The sequence below is a fragment of the Meles meles genome, chromosome 9 (assembly GCF_922984935.1).
Source record: "Meles meles chromosome 9, mMelMel3.1 paternal haplotype, whole genome shotgun sequence".
NCBI lineage: Eukaryota > Metazoa > Chordata > Mammalia > Carnivora > Mustelidae > Meles > Meles meles.
The window spans coordinates 24,903,006-24,920,793 of record NC_060074.1 but is presented as its reverse complement, the minus strand read 5'-3'; the positions used below and the strand labels follow the sequence as shown (position 1 = coordinate 24,920,793).

Here is a 17,788-nt window from a genome sequence, read left to right as displayed (position 1 = left end):
GGCAACATGGAGAAATAAGACAATGAAAAAATAACACTGCCACTCAAACTTCAAAGAAATTATGGATTAAAAAGTTAAAAAAAATAAATTAATGTATATCTAAAGTAAAAACAAAACATAACAATGAAACAGGGACAGGCAAATTTGAAAAGAACCCAAAAGAAATTCTATAGATGATAAATGTAGTAACAGAAATACAAAAGTTCAGTAGAAAAATTCATAGTAAACTAGATTCAACCAAATTAAATTTAGTGAATTATAAGAGAGATCTGAAGAAGTCCATCAGAAGTCAGCATAGTGAACTACAGCATAGGAAATACAAAGACAAGTTAAGAAACTTGGGGAACTAAACAAAAGGTTTCAATCTAAGGATAAAAGGAGTCTAAAGGATGGACTAGAGGGAACTGACAAGAAACAATATTTAAAGAAATAATGGCTGAAGATTTTGGGGGATTACAGGATACAATGGTGCTCATATTCAGAAAGCATAACAAGTTTTGAAGGAAAAAAGGAGACAAGACCACATGTACACACATCACAAAAATATTGAAAATAAAATAGTAAATGTACTAAAAAGTACCAGAGAGAAAAAGCAAACAGGTTACCGACATAGGATCAGCTACTAGATTGAGAGCAGATTTTAATGGCAAAAATAAATCCAAGAGAAAATGGAATATCACAATGAAAATAAAATATGCAAAGACCAAGACACTTACTACCTACTGACTCTCAGTGAAAGAGCAACTAGAGAGTATTCTTTAGCAAGAAGAAAATGAACTTTCAAAGAAGGAGAAAAAAATAAATAAGTTAATTGTAAACAAAGAAATAATAAACTATATTGGTAACGCTAATAAATATCAACTCTTTAAAGGTGGGATCAAAATATAAAATAAAAATAACATGGAATATTGCAAATTGATGTCTAGAAAACAGTCTGTTTTAATTTCTTTGTGTTATTCTGGAGAGAATAGCAGTATTATTTAACTGTAGACATGTTAGTGAAATAAAATCTGCATATTAAAAATGGAAGAGTAACAAAAACAGATAAAAAGGAAAAAAAAAACAAGGAAATTAGAGAATTGAATAAACAAAATAAGATGGTAAAGGTAAATCAAATATATTAATAACAAATATAGACCAATTAAAGTCAGCTATTAATGACTCAGGTTTTATTAAAAGCATGAAGTAAACAGTATATGCCACTTATAAGAGAAATAAATCCAATGAAAACATAAGAAAGGAAGGAAATTGGGGGATGGTAAAAGATACATTGTGTAAATATGATCAAAATAAGTAATATAAAGCAAAATGTTTTAATTTTATCAAACAGGGCAATTTTACATAAGTCTTTAAGGAAGTCTTCATGAAGCAGATATGACTCATAATTTTACATGTATCTACCAATTAAGTCTCAACAAAATGTAAAGCAAAATGACATTTGAAAATAAAATATATAAAAATCTATAAATGATTTCTTTTTAATTTGAAATTAAAAATCCATAAGAATCCCGGGAGATTTTAATATTTCTCATAATATAAAATTTTAAACAGACAAAAATCATGTTTTTATATGATTTGCACAATTACAGCTATAGCAATCTTTATCTAACAAATACAACTAGATGTCCCAAACCAGAACATACATTCTTTCTAAGCCTCCATAGGACATTTTTTTTTAAAAGATCTTATTTATTTATTCGACAGAGATCACAAGTAGGCAGAGAGGCAGACAGAGAGAGGGGGAAGCAGGCTCCCTGCTGAGCAGAGAGCCCGATGTGGGGGGCTTGATCCCAGGACCCTGGGATCATGACCTGAGCTGAAGGCAAAGGCTTTAACCCACTGAGCCACCTAGGCGCCCTCCATAGGACATTTTAAAAATGATCGTGCACAAGGCCACAAACAAGTCCTACCAAATCTCCAAAACTGAAATCATACAGATATTTTTTGGACGATTATGTAATCCAACTATAAATCAACAATTGAAAGACAGCACTCAAATTTTTCATGTATCTTTCATAGATTTGGTACTAAAAGCAATTTTAAATAAGTCCAAACTTACAATTGATTTTTCATAAAATCAAGATTATATGAAAGTAGGAAAAGTAAGACAGCAAGTGATTGAGAGATAAAATTCAAACTTAAAAAATAGACAATTTTGGAACATGTTTATATATAGATAAAAATAGTACTATAGAAAGGGGGAGAAAGGAATAATTGTAATGTAAACTTATGAAGAGAGTGAAATAGGAATGGAAAATTAAATTTATTGTGCAATCTAAAATATTAAAATTTCTCAGAAGCTAAAAAATTCCTTCTAAGATTACTGAAGGTGAGGCACTAACAATGAGTGGAGATGCCTATATATTTAGAGATGCATAAGTAGGAACAGGAAATTTCTTCTCTGAAGGCTTTTATTTTATCACTAAAGAATGAGTCAAAGGGCTATAAGAAGAGTTTGTGGAAGAGAGGGAAGTGGAAGTTTGAGGATATTTAAGAAAGAGGTTTAACAGCAATCTAAGTGAATAGAAAAGTGAACACACTAGAGAAATATAATCTAAATGTTAAGTAATAGTGGGGCGCCTGGGTGGTTCAGTTGGTTAATCATCTACTCTTGATTTTGGCTCAGGTCATGATCACAGGTTTGTGAGATTGAGCCCTGCACTGGGCTCTGTCCTGGGCATGGAGCCTGCTTAAGATTCTCTCTCTCCCCCTCTGCCTCTTCCCACCTTCTTCTGTCTCTCACTAAATAAATAAATAAATAAATAATACAAATGTTAAATAATAGTGAGTGGTTATTAGTACTTGGGAGTAATAAATTTAATTTGAAGAAAAAAAGACCATTGGTTTAAAATGACAACATAGGCAGATTCTGAAGTCTCCTCCTCCACAGGGAAGACCAAATTAAACCTATTATTGTAACAGCTTCTCCTGAAGAACAACTGAGTACTGACTGAACAGTTACTGAGCAACCAAAGACAGAGAATGAATGTCAAGAGAATATAAGGAGAGATGGAGACATGTCACAGTTTAAAAGAATAAATAGTGGGCACCTCTATGGCTCAGTTGGTTAAGCATCTGCATTTAGCTCAGGTCATGATCCAGCTTCCTGGGATAGAGCCTGCTTCTCCCTCTGCCTTTCCCCCTGCATGTGGTCTCTCTCTCTCTTTCTCAAAAATAAATTAATTAATTAATTAGTAGCATTTTAAAAAAATTAGAAGAGTAACTATCATTTATAGCCACAGCTCTAGCCAGCCAGCAATAGTCACCAAGCACATACAATCTGCATAGGAGTCATCATAAATAAGACAATTGCTTCAACTTTAGGAGAAGTAGCTGTTTTACCTAAACCATGGAAACAAACACAGAAAGTCAAGCAAAATATGGGAGACAGAGAAATATGCTCCAAAAGAAATAAAAAGGAAAAAAAAACCCTCAATTAAAGAATTAAATGAAACAGAATAAGCAATATGCCTGACAAAGAATTAAAATGCTTCAAAGTTCCTCTAGGAATAGAGGGAACATTCCTCAACTTCATGAAATCTATCTATGAAAAACCCGCATCAATTCCCCTCACTGGGGAAAAGCTGACAGCCTTTCCTTTGAGATCAGGAACAGGACAAGGATGCCCAATCTCACCACTCTTATTCAACACAGTACTAGAAGTCTAGCAACAGAAGTCATACAACAAAAAGAAATAAAAGGTAATCAAATTAGTAATGAAGAAGTCAAACTCTCTCTCTTCACAGATGACATGATACTTTATATGGAAAACCCAAAAGACTGCACCTCCAAACTACTGGAACTCATACAGCAATTTAGTAACGTGGCAGGACACAAAATCAATGCACAGATCAGTTGCTTTCTTATACACTAACAATGAAAATATAGAAAGGGAAATTAGAGAATCAATTCCATTTACTATAGCACCAAGAACCATAAGATGGAAAGTCATTCCATGCTCATGGATCAGAAGAATAAACATTTTAGAATGTCTATATTGCTAGAGCAATCTATACTTTCAATGCCATTCCGATCAAAATTCCACTGGCATCTTTCAAAGAGCTGGAGCAAACAGTCCTAAAATTTGTATGGAATCAGAAGGGACCCCAAATTGTTAAGTACATGTTGAAAAGGAAAAACAAAACTGAGGGTCTCATGTTGCCTGATTTCAAGCTTTACTACAAAGCTGTGATCACCAAGACAGCAAGGTACTGGCACAAAAACAGACACATAGACCAGTGGGACAGAGGAGAGAGCCCAGATATGGACCCTAACTCTATGGTCAAATAATCTTTGACAAAGCAGGAAAAAATATACAGTGGGAAAAAGACAGTCTCTTCAATAAATGGTGCTGGGAAAATTGGACAGCTATGTATAGAGGAATGAAACTCGACCATTCTCTTACATGATACATAAAGATAAACTCGAAATGGATAAAAAACCTCAACGTCAGGCAAGAATCTATCAAAATCCTAGAGGAGATCATAGGTAGTAACCTCTTCGACACTGGCCACAGCAACTTCTTTCAAGATATATCTCCAAAGGAAAAGGAAACAAAAGTGAAAATGAAATTTTGGGACTTCATCAAGATCATCTTCTGCAAAGCAAAGGAAATAGTCAACAAAACAAAGATGCAACCAATGGAATGGGAGAAGATATTCACAAATGACACTACAGACAAAGGGCTGATATCCAAGATCTATAAGGAACTCCTCAAACTCAACACGCACAAAACATTACATGAAAAAATGTTCATCATCATTAGCCATCAGGGAGATTCAAATCAAAACCACATTGAGATACAACCTTACACCAGTTAGAATGGCCAAAATTAACAAGACAGTAAACAACAAGTGTTGGAAAGGATGTGGAGAAAGGAGAATCCTCTTATACTGTTGGTGGGAATGCAAGTTGGTGCAGCCACTTTGGAAAACATTGTGGAGATTCCTTAAGAAACTAAATATAGAGCAACCCTATGACCCTGCAATTGTACTACTGGGCATTTACCCCAAAGATACTGATGTAATGAAAAGAAGGGCCATCTATACCCCAATGTTCCTAGCAGCAATGGCCACAGTCACCAAACTGTGGAAAGAACCAAAATGCCCTTCAACGGAATAGATAAAGAAGATACGTCCATATGCACTATGGAGTATTATGCCTCCATCAGAAAGGATGAATACCCATCTTTTGTATCAACATGGATGGGACTGGAAGAGATTATGCTGAGTGAAATAAGTCAAGCAGAGAAAGTCAAGTATAATATGGTTTCACTTACTTGTGGAGCCTAAAGTATAACATGAAGGACATTGAGAGATGGAGAGGAGAAGTGGGTTGGGGGAAATCAGAGGGGACAAACCATGAGAGACTCTGAACTCTTGAGAAATAAACTGAGGGTTTTGGAGGGGAAAGGGGCAGGGGGTTGGGTGAGCCTGGTGGTGGCTATTAAGGAGGGCACATATTGCATGGAGCACTGGGTGTGATGCATAAACAATGAATTTTGGAAAGATATAAAATAAAATAAAATAAAATGGAAAAAATGAATTTAAAGTAATGATCATAAAGATACTCACTGGGCTGGAGGAAAGAATGGAAGAACTCAGTGAGACCTTCAATAAAGAGTTAGAAAATATTAAAAAGAATCAGTTAGAGTTAAAGAATATAATAACTGAAATAAAAAACACAGTAGAGGGAATCAATCGTAGATTAGAGGATACAGAAGAAGTCTCAGTGATCTGGAAGGCAGGGTAATGAAAAGCACAGAAGCTGAGAACAGCAATAAAAGAAAAGAATTTTTTAAAAATGAGGGTAAATTAAGAGATCTCTTAGACAACATCAAGCGAACAAGCATACATATTATAGGGGGTCCCAGAAGAAGAGAGAAAGAAAGGTGTGAAAAATTTATTTGAAGAAATAATAAATGAAAACTTCCTTAATCTAAGGAGGGAAATAGGCATCCAAGTCTGAGAAGTACAGAGAGTTCCAAACAAGATGAACTCCAGTAGGTCAAAACCATAGCACATAATGATTTAAATGTCAGAGGTTAAAGATAGACAATCCTAAAAGCATCAAGAGAGAAACAAAAAATTATCTGAAAGGGAAAATCTTATAAGGCTATCAGTTGATTTTTTAGCAGAAACCTCGCAAGCCAAAGAGAAGTGCCGTGATATATTCAAAGTATTGAAGGGACAAACAAGAATACTTTACCCAGTAATGTTATTATTCAGATTTGAAAGAAAGATATAGAATTTCTGAGACAAACAAAAGATAAAGTAGTTTATCACCACTAAACCAGCCTTATACAAAATGTTAAAGGGACATCTTTAAATGGAAAATAAATGATGATATTTAGAGACATAAGAAAATTATGAATAAAAAGATGTAAAATATGACAACATATACATAAAATGGGGAAGGGAGTTTCTTTTAAGATGTATTTGAGCTTACATGATTTCCAAATTAATATGAACTGCTATTTATTTAGAATGTTATATACAAACCTCATGGTAACCACAAACCCCGAAAAATAGAGAAAGAAAGTCAAATAAAACACTATACATACTCATTGCTTAAAAAGAAAAGAACACAACAAGAAGAAAGAAACAAAAACTACAAAAACAACCAGGAAACAAATTTTAAATGGCAATAAGTACATACCCATTAATTATTTTAAATATAAATGGCCCAGGGACACCTGGGTGGCTCACTCCTTTAAGCAGCTGCCTTTGGCCCAGGTCACAATCTCATGTTCCTGGGATCAAGTCCCACTTCTGGCCCCTTGCTCAGCAGGGAATGCATCTCCCTCTGCCTGGTCTGCCTACCGCTTCCCCTGCTGTGCTCTGTCTCTGACAAATAAATAAGTAAAATATTTTTTAAAAGTAATTATAAATGGCCTAAATGCTCCAATCAAAATAGAGTGGCAGAATGGATATAAAAACAAGGCTCATCTTGTCTACTGGACAGTCACCTCAGACCTGAAGATGCATCCAGATTGAAAGTGAAGGGATGGAAAAACATTCACCAAGCAAATGGAAGTATGGAGGAACAAAAAAGCTGGGTAGCAATACTTATATCAGACGAAATAGACTTAAAAAAAAAAAAAGACTGTAATAAGAGACGAAAAAGGGCATTACATAAAGATAAAAGGATCAATCCAACAGGAGTATATAACAATTGCAAATATTTACATGCCCAACATTGGAGCACCTAAATACATAAAACAAATATTAACAGACATAAAGAGAGAACTAGATGGTAATACAATAATAGTAGGAGACGTGAACACTCCACCTAAATCAATGGATAGATCACCCAGACAGAAAATCAATAAGAAAACAGGTCTCTGAATGGACATAACAAATACACATAAAACATTCTGTCCAAAAATAACAGAATATATATTCATTTCAAGTGCACATGAAACATTCTCCAGAATAGATCACATATCGGGCTATAAAACAAGCCTCAATACATTTAAGAAGACTGAAACACCATGCAACTTTCCCAACCACAATGATATAAAACTAGAAATACATCACAACAAAACAAATTGAAAAAACACAAAAATGTGGAGACTAAACAACATGATACTAATAACCAATGAGTTCATAAAGCAATAAAGGAGGAATCAAAAAATACATGGAGACATATGAAAATGAAAACACAGCAGTCTAAAATCTCTAGGACACAGTGAAAGCAGTTCTAAGAGGAAAGTACATAGCAATACAGGCCTACTTCAAAAACCAGAAAAACTCTAATAAACATTCTAATGTTATGCATGAAGAAAGTAGAAAAAGAAGAACAAAGCCCAAGTTGAATGGAAATAATAAAGATCAAAGTAGAAATAAATAAAGTCTAGATAGATAGATGATAGATAGATTGATAGATAGATAAATGGATAGATAAAAATCAGTTGCACCAAAAGCAGTTCTTTGAAAAGATTAAAAAAAAAAAATAAAACTGACAAAAACTTAGCCAGACTCAAGAAAAAAAGAGAAAGCACTAAAAAGCAAAATCAAAACAAGGAGAAATACCAGCTGATATCACAGAAATACAAGGAATTATGAGAATACAATGGAAAATTATTTGCCAACAAACTTGACAACCTAGAAAAAACTGGATAAATTCTTAGAAACATATAATCTTCTAAAATGGAACCAGGAAGAAATAGAAAATTTGAAGAGACTAATTGCAAGTAACAAAATTGAATTGGTAACCAAAAAATTGCACAGCAAAAGAAACAGTCAACAAAACAAAGAGGCAACCCATGGAATGGGAGAAGATATTTGCAAATGACAGTACAGACAAAAGATTGATATCCAGGATCTATAAAGAACTTGTCAAACTCAACACGCACAAAACAGATAATCATATCAAAAAATGGGCAGAAGATATGAACAGACACTTTTCCAATGAAGACATACAAATGGCTATCAGACACATGAAAAAATGTTCATCATCACTGGCCATCAGGGAGATTCAAATTAAAACCACATTGAGATATCACCTTACACCAGTTAGAATGGCCAAAATTAGCAAGACAGGAAACAACATGTGTTGGAGAGGATGTGCAGAAAGGGGAACCCTCTTACACTGTTGGTGGGAATGCAAGTTGGTACAGCCGCTTTGGAGAACGGTGTGGAGATTCCTTAAGAAATTAAAAATAGAGCTTCCCTATGACCCTGCAATTACACCGCTAGGTATTTACCCCAAAGATACAGATGTAGTGAAAAGAAGGGCCATCTGTACCCCAATGTTCATAGCAGCAATGGCCACGGTCACCAAACTGTGGAAAGAACCAAGATGCCCTTCAACAGACAAATGGATAAGGAAGATGTGGTCCATATATACTATGGAGTATTATGCCTCCATCAGAAAGGATGAACACCCATCTTTTGTATCAACATGGACAGGACTGGAAGAGATTATGCTGAGTGAAATAAGTCAAGCAGAGAGAGTCAATTACCATGTGGTTTCACTTATTTGCAGATCATAAGAAATAACACAGAGGGCATGGGGAGATGGAGAGGAGAAGGGAGTTGAGGGAAATTGGAGGAGGAGATGAACCATGAGAGACTATGGACTCTGAAAAACAACCTGAGGGTTTTGAAGGGGCAGGGAGTGGGAGTTTGGAGGAGCCAGGTGGTAGGTATTTTGGAGGGCACGCATTGCATGGAGCACTGGATGTGGTGCAAAAACAATGAATTCTGTAATGCTGAAAAGAAATTTTAAAAAAAATTACCAAAAAATTAAAGTCCAGGACCAGATGAATTTATAAGTGCGAACTACCAGACATTAGAAGAGTTAATATCTATTATCCCCAAGCTATTAAAAAAAAAAATAGAACAGGAAGGATAGCTTTCAAATTCGTTCTATGAGGTATTACCCTCCAAAATTAGAAAAAGACATCTCAAAGAAAAGTACAAGCCGATAAACCCGATGAGCAAACACACAAAAATCCTTAACAAAATATTTGCAAATGATTAGGTGGGATATATTCCTGGGATGAAAGGATGGTTGAAAATTGGCAAATCAGGGATGCCTCGATGGCTCAGTCAGTTAAGTATCTGCCTTTGGCTCAGGTCATGATCCCTGGGTCCTGGAATTAAGCCCTGCATTGGGCTCCCTGTTCATTGGGGAGTTTGCTTCTCCCTACCCCTCTGCCTGCCATTCTCTTTTTGCTTGTGCTCTCTCTCTCTCTCTGTCAAATAAATAAATAAATAGTCTTTTAAAAAAGTATTGGCAAATCAATCAATGTCATATACAACATGAACAAAATGAAGAATAAAAATCATATGATCATCTCAATAGATGCAGAAAAAGCATTTGACAAAATTCAACATTCACTCATCATTAAAAACTCTTAGCAAAATGAGATTTGAGGCAATACACCTCAATATAATAAAGACCATATATATAAAAAAAAACCCACAGATAACATGATCCTTAATGGTGAATAACTGAGAGTTTACCCTTTAAGCTCAGGAACAAGACAAAGATGTCTACTGTCATCACTTTTATTCAACATAGTATTAGAAGTCCTAACCACAGCAAACAGACAAGAAAAATGAAGTAAGAAGCAACTGTATTGGTAAAGAAGTTAAACTGTCACTATTTGGAGATAACATGATACTATTCATAGAAAATCCTAAAGATGATACCCAAAACTACTAGAAATAATAAACGAATTCAGTAAAGTGTCAGGATACAAAATTAATATGCAGAAAACCATAGTGTTTTTATACATTAACAGGAAAGTCACAGAAAGAGAAATTTAAAACAAAACAAAACACCATTTATAATTGCACCAAAAAGAATAAAATACCTAGGCATAAACTTAATAAAGAGATAAAAGACCTGTATTCTTAAAACTATAAAACACTGATGAAACAAACTGAAGATGACACAAGCAAATGGAAAGATATTTCATGCTCATGGATTGGAAGAATATTAATAAGATGCCCATAATACCCAAGGCAATCTACAGATTCAATGTAATCCCTATCAAGGTTCCAACAGTATTTTTCACAGGACTAGAATAAATAATACTAAAAGTTGTATGGATCCACCAAAGACTGAATAGCCACAGCAATTGCAAGAAAGAAGAAAAAAACTGGAGCTATCACATCCCAGATTTCAAAATATACTACAAACCTATAGTAATCCAAACAGTATGGTACTAACACTTGGATGAATAGAATAGAGACCCCAGAAATACACTGATATTTATATGGTCAATTAATCTAAGACAATGGAGATAAGAATACACAATGGGGAAAAGACAGTCTTTTCAATAAATGGTTCTGGGAAAACTGGACAGCTACATGTGAAAGAAGGAAACTTGACTACTTTCTCATACCATACACAAAAATAAATTCAAAATGGATTAAAGACCTAAACGAGAGACCTGAAACAATAAAAATGCTAGATGAGAGCACAGCAGGAATTTCTCTGACATCAGCTATAAACATTTTTCATTGCACGCTTGTGCAATGCTTACAAATTCTATATGACCCAATAATTCCACAGCTGTGTATTTACCCAAGCAAAATCAAAACACTAACTCAAAAGACATACACACCTCTATGTTTATTGTGGCATTATTTAAAATAGACATGGAAACAACCTAAGTGCCCATCAGTAGACAAATGGCAAGGGAAACAAAAGCAAAAATAAACTATGAGGACTATATGAAAATAAAAAGCTTTTGCACAGCAAAGGAAACTATCAACAAAACAAAAACGATAACCTACTGAATCTGAGAAAGTATTTGCAAATGATATATCCAATAAGGGTTATCCAAAACATATAAAGAATGCTTGCAATTCAACACTAAAAAAACCCCCAAACAATCTGGTTTTAAAATGGGCAGAACACTTGAATACACATTTCTCCAAGGAGGACATACAGACGGCCAACAGATACATGAAAAGATTCTCAACATCACTAATCGTTATGGAAATGCAAATCAAGACCACAGTGAGATAACACCTTATACCTATTAGAATGCCTAAAATAAAATAAGACAAGTGACAGTAAGTGTTGGCATGGATGAGAAAAAGAACCGTTGTGCAATGTTTAGAAATTCTATATGATCCAATAATTCCAACATTGTGCATTTATTTACCCAAGCAAAATCAAAACACTAACTCAAAAAGATATATACACCTCTATGTTTATTGTGGCATTATTTAAAATAGCCAAGACATGGAAGCAACCTAAGTGTCCATCAACAGACAAATGGATGAAAAGGATGAGATTATGTCATTTGAGACAACATGGATGGACCTGGAGGAGATTTTGCTAAGTGAAATAAGTTAGACTGGGAAAGTCAAATGCCATATCATTCCACTTATAAATGGAACCTAAAAAAATGAGTAAACAAAATAAGCGGAATTATAAAGGCAGAGAATAAACTAATGGTTGCCATGGGGAGGTGGGTGGAGGGTTGGGCAAAATGAGTGAAGGGGAGAGGGAGATAGAGGCCTCCAGTTATGGAATAAGTAAGTCATAGAAATAAAAAGCAGAGCATCGGGAATCCAGTCAATGATATTTTAATAGCAATGTTATAGGACAGATGGTAGCTATATTTGTGATGAAAATAGCATAATGTATAAACTTCTCAAATCACTAAACTGTTCACCTGAAATTAATGTAACATTTTGTGCCAGTTATATTCGAATAAAACAAAAAACAGAGAACAACCAGTCTGAAGGTACAGTATTTTAAAATCTCTGGGATTTTTATATCTTTTCTATAAAGAATGTAAATTTGCCAGGTATGCTATGGAGAGGAAATAAAGTCAAATTGAACTGAAGTCCTTTGCAATGGAATTGATAGAATGACAACTGAGAAACTAAGCTGGGGTAAAATGCTAAGTGAAGGCAGAGGGGGTGATAAGATGGTGAGTAAGATTTTAACTGATTAAATCTCTCAGTGAGGGAGAAAAATTATACTGGATTTACTTAAGACAAACAGATATGTTCAGGAAAGCATGCTTGGAATTGAGATTTTGAACATGATGTGTTTACAGTTAATGACAAGGTGTTCAGAGTCTGACTTTAGGAATACGTAGCTGAGGAGAAAAGGGGCATTGGAGAAAATGGAGTGAAGGTAGTGGTCAGAGTGGTGCATTGGCCACATACGTATGGAAAGACAGTAATTTAGGAACTCTAGTCTTCAAAGAATGAGGGAAAGTGGCTGGGAGGTTCTGGGCAGTAAAATCTGTTCCCAGCAGTGAATCTGTTTTAGGATTTCAGTGGAATGCTGGTGTATTTTGAGTTTAATATATCTCATTTGATCCATGATCCCTCACTTAATTCTGACAGTCATATTTTTCCTTAATGACCTTTAAACTGAAACTGACTTAGACCATACTTCCTGGGGCAGTCCTTATCAAACAACCTGGAATCATAACCTCTGATACCTAAGGGTAGAAAGTGCAGGGTAAGATACCTAGGGATATAAAATGCAGACTGGCCTCAACCTTTTTCCATACCTTTATGTTTCATTAGTACTTGGCTTTTTGACCTTTTCTTTTTGATTTTATGGCCACTTTGACATACAGAATGTTGTATTTATTTCCGTTATTGATAGACATCCTAAGTCAACAGGTTTTCTCTTATTATATAGACTTTCATTCCCAGACAGTTATATTTGTTCCTTAATCTGATCTCATTACCTTTCCCATCTCTCAAATCCCTCTCGGGGGATGCAACAGGACCTACTAGAAGGCCTCATGGAATCTCCACTCAGATCAGACAACTTCCTGGAAAATTGAAGGTGGAAGACACTCTGATAGGGCTACCCTGCTCATTTTCTTGCTATGTGTTTTTACATAGCTGTTGGTTTTGTTTTGTTTTCTTTTTAACTTACATTTAATTTTCTGTGCCTAGCAATTACTGTCAATTTTCTTTCATTTTTGTTTTTGCATTACAAAATGGACTGAGTAATAACACTTTCATAATTCCTTAAAATGTTTCATTAATAGATTACTTTAAAAAGAAGTTTTAAATAAATATCTATTTCCAATAGGAAGATTGGTTAGGAATAAAGACATCGAACCCTAATAATATAACATAGAGTACAATTCAATTTACATAGCATTTTAGGACCATATATAATTATTATATGCTGTATATTTGTTTCTGTGATTCTTGATTGCTAGCTAGATAGCACTGAATTTTACGTTTGTGATTTCTGCTTACAAATCTAAGATTGTAGAATTTTCCTAAAATTGTGTTTATATAAATACCTAAATGCATTTTTACCTAGTGGTGCAACTTGAAGTCATATCCCTAAAGGTATCAAAAATTAGCAAGTCTAGTTCTAAATAATTCAAGTTTCTGCCTGCTATATATGCACTTTATAATGCATTTATTAGAGCAGCTTTGTTTGATAGTTTGTTTGAATGTAAACTCTGTCCCAATGCCATGTCCTTGAGTAAAAGTCTTTGTGTTCTTTCAGTCACTGTTACCTCCTAATCTCTTGACATTCCTTGGCAAGTATGTGAAATAAAAGTTTTCAAAACAACTGACATATATATAACCAAAAATTTCACCCATGAGTATCAGTCATCATTATAAAATATCATTTCCTTAATAGTTATCAAACATTTACAGCAAAGAAGAGTTAATGGAAGCATTTAATGAGGCCTGGGGATATTGATTTGGAATAGTGTGGATAAGTCCTTTAGTATGGACAAAATGTATAAACAAAAACAGGTTAGCCATGTTGATATTAGACACAAGGACCTCATATTCATCATCTTGCCTTTTAATTATGTGTACTTAATGTATGTGTCTCTTGATTGTTAAATGAATAGATTTAATTTGGTTAATTTTATATTTGTTAATTTTATTATTGGGATGTTAAATGGTATGTCTTTTTTAGCTATGCTATGGCTTACCAAAATAAAATGCTTGACTCACAAAATAATTTATTTCATTTTAGCTTCCATTTAATTTTCTTAGGGTACGTGAAGCTATAAGCCATTTAATAGATTTTTAGCATAAATATCCTATATCATATGGGTTCACAATGCTTAAATGGCTCTATGTTCTGCTAAAAATAAAATTTCACTTAGTACCTAGTACTAATCCATAATATATTGGCTCAATAGTGTTAATTAAATGGAAATTCCTTAATAAGATGAATTTGCTAAAATATAATTGTAGTCAAGCCCATCACTAATGTTCAAGGTGTCATTCACAATGCCACCAGCACAATTTTAGTTGGAGCAAATAACATTCCTTTAGAAGAAATAATTTTTTTTTTAAAGATTTTATTTATTTATTTGACAGATAGAGATCACGAGTAGGCAGAGAGGCAGGCAGAGAGAAAGAGGAGGAAGCAGGCTCCCTGTGGAGCAGAGAGCCCGATGCGGGGCTCGATCCCAGGACCCCGGGATCATGACCTGAACTGAAGGCAGAGGCTTTAACCCACTGAGCCACCCAGGCGCCCCTAGAAGAAATAATTTTTAGTGAACATTTTTCTTCTCTCTAAAAGAATAATAACAGCATGATAGTATCAGAATTTTGACGATGCTGTCATTTTGAAGTTAGAGGTAGGTAATCTATCAGATTAAATTTTTTAGCTAATTGGGAAAGAAGAGGGTATGGAATTAAGATTCACAATCTCCTGGGCATTTAGAGACAAATTAAAATGTTAGCTATAATTAAATCATAGAGTTTGAAAGGACTTGAGAGGTCATCTATCAGTCAAATAGCTTTCATCTGAGAAAGAACAAACTTAAATCATCCTTCCATGAGTACTATCTGTACCCTTTTAAAGACAACCTCAATTAGCTTAGCAGCTCAAAGCAGTGTTTAATAATCTTCATAGTTGGTGAAATCATCCTGATATCTGAATACCTCAAGCTGTGGACAAACACTTCTGCTATGTCATCAAGTTTATTTGAAGAAAGATAGATTTGAAACATTTCAGTGAGTAATTGAAAAGCTGCCAAATCAAGGTTGCTCTGTTTTAACCTGAAGAAAGTCTATTTTTCTTTGATGCCTTTTTTATTCTTGGGTTTCCTTTCAAGCATTTTCATTATTTTTATGGTTCTACATTAATATTTACAAGTTTATATCCCACTCACTTTCTCAAAGCCCACATTAGACAAGAAGCTTTTAAAAATGTGGTTGTTCCTACCACTGTATATTGTGTGTGTTTTTTAAACTTTTACATTCCAAACTATCTATATATTTTTTCATTGTCATAATTGATTCCTAAATTTGTTCTTCTCATCCTGTTAACTTACCATTTTACCCTGGGACTCTGTTTTAATAAATTTAACTTGTGTATATGAAATATTAGAAGAATTTATTGGGAGAACTGAACTCACCCTAGGAGTGAAGGTGGCATCGTTGATAGAATGCATGTGACCATAAAGTGACTGCTCACAGTTACCCTAGGAAGACACAGCAGAAATAAAATCAAGTCAATTTCACCCAGTATATAAAAGAAATAAAAGGTAATTAATTTTATTTGTTTTAAAGTATAATGCTAAGTTTCCTTATACTGGGGCAGTATATTCCTCTCAACTTTTCTTCTTCAGGGATTTCTCCCCAGCCCTGGCAGATGTCTTAGCCTCCATGCAGGCTAGGTTGGAAGTATAACAGAGTTAATACCCATTCCCCCATATACTGACAAATGGGGGATGGGAATTAATGATTAATGCCTGAAACTTTGATCCCTTAGAGCTGAGTTGTCCAATCAAGTAGTCACTAGCCAGCCGTATATATGACTATCTACACTTAAATTAATTAAGATTAAATAAAATTAAAAGCTCAATTCCTCAGTCATACTAGCCATCTTCCAAGTGGCTATTATAGCAGACAATGTGGATATAGAACATTTCCATCATCAGAAAATCCTATTGGACGGTGCTGTTTAAAGGAATGCTTCTAAGGCAGTGTGTTCTACAATTATTCGTCAGAGGGTCCTCTGAAGTATTTAGTCTCAGTTGCCCACAGGGTAACTGGATCAAGAATGTATCCTCTATTGGTTTTGCTCTCTTCTTTAGCTCACTCCTTGCTTTTTCACTTCTACTTCCTGGAATAGCAACCAAATAAACTGCTTATTATCACCCCTCCCCCCAAAAGGTATTGTTTTAGTCCATAATAAAGTTAATACATTCTCATTATTAAAAAATGCTAGCTTTTGCTATCAGCTACCTTTCAGAATCAGTTAAGGCTGTGCTGGTGAGTGTGTCTTCAGTGCTTGTCTGGCATTCAAATTCTAGTATCCTCACTCTTACTCTATTGAGCTGGTGGTGAAGTTTCACTAAATGACTCCATCTTGCAATTAGCAGTTTTCAAGCCATGGGGACAAGTAGTGAAGCCCCTTAAAGGATACTTGTTTTCAGCACATTATTTCCATCACTGCTGGGATGTAGGGGTTTTTTGGTTGTTGTTGTTAATTTGTTTTAGATTACGAGATCATGTTATAATCCCTGAGTTTTCAGTTTGGCATTATCATTATATGTATAAAAATGTTATAAATCATGTACAGTAGTATTTTTAACACAAACTAAACATTTGTTTTATGAAAACTATTTCACATCTACTCATTTAGGTCATTTTTTTCAAATAATAACTAAAAATTAACTATAAAAATTTCAAAACATCAGTTTAAATTATTTCAAGCAAATTTGGCCCATAACACATTACACAAGGGAATTTAAATGTGGGGAGTTTTCATTTTAACACCAATTTTCAAAGGGCATTCTTAATTATCTTAGGGAAATAATACAAATTTTATTGAAGAACCAAAGTAGAGAGTTATATCTGGAATATTGTTTGTAGATTCTTGTTATGGGCTAAAATTCAGATTTAAAATTCAACAATGTATTCATTCAACAAATAATTTTGAGCAATTAATCTATGTCAGGCACAATTCTAGGTGCTTAGGATCCGTCAGTGAATAAAACAAAGAACTGTGTCTTCATCAACCTTACTTTATAAGGAGAGAAGTTGGGAATAGATATTGTAAAAATATCTATTAAATATCTATTAAATAAAAATATCTATTAAAATAAAAATATTTTTAAAAGGTATAAAGTGTGTTAAATGATCACAAGTTCTTGTGAAAAGAAGGAAAGTCAAACAGGGTAAGGAGTATCATGAGTTCTGAGATTAAGGGGCTAAGGGCAAACCACATTATCAAGTGGAATGATATGGTTTGAATAATTCAGAAAGTAAGGTTTGAACAAGGATTGAAGCAAGCCAAGGAGACATCTGGAGAAAAAGCATTCCAGGAAGAAAGAATAGGTAGAGCTAGTGTC

General features: G+C 34.3%; 1 protein-coding gene across 1 annotated transcript in view; it reads right to left on the bottom strand.

Moving 5' to 3' along the window:
• Nucleotides 1-17,788, bottom strand: part of SPAG16 (sperm associated antigen 16) — a 1,085,475-nt gene that overhangs the window by 318,696 nt on the left and 748,991 nt on the right. The window contains exon 14 of the mRNA XM_046019197.1: nt 15,848-15,913. Within this exon, the coding sequence (XP_045875153.1) occupies nt 15,848-15,913 (66 nt within the window). The remainder of the gene's footprint in view (nt 1-15,847; nt 15,914-17,788) is intronic.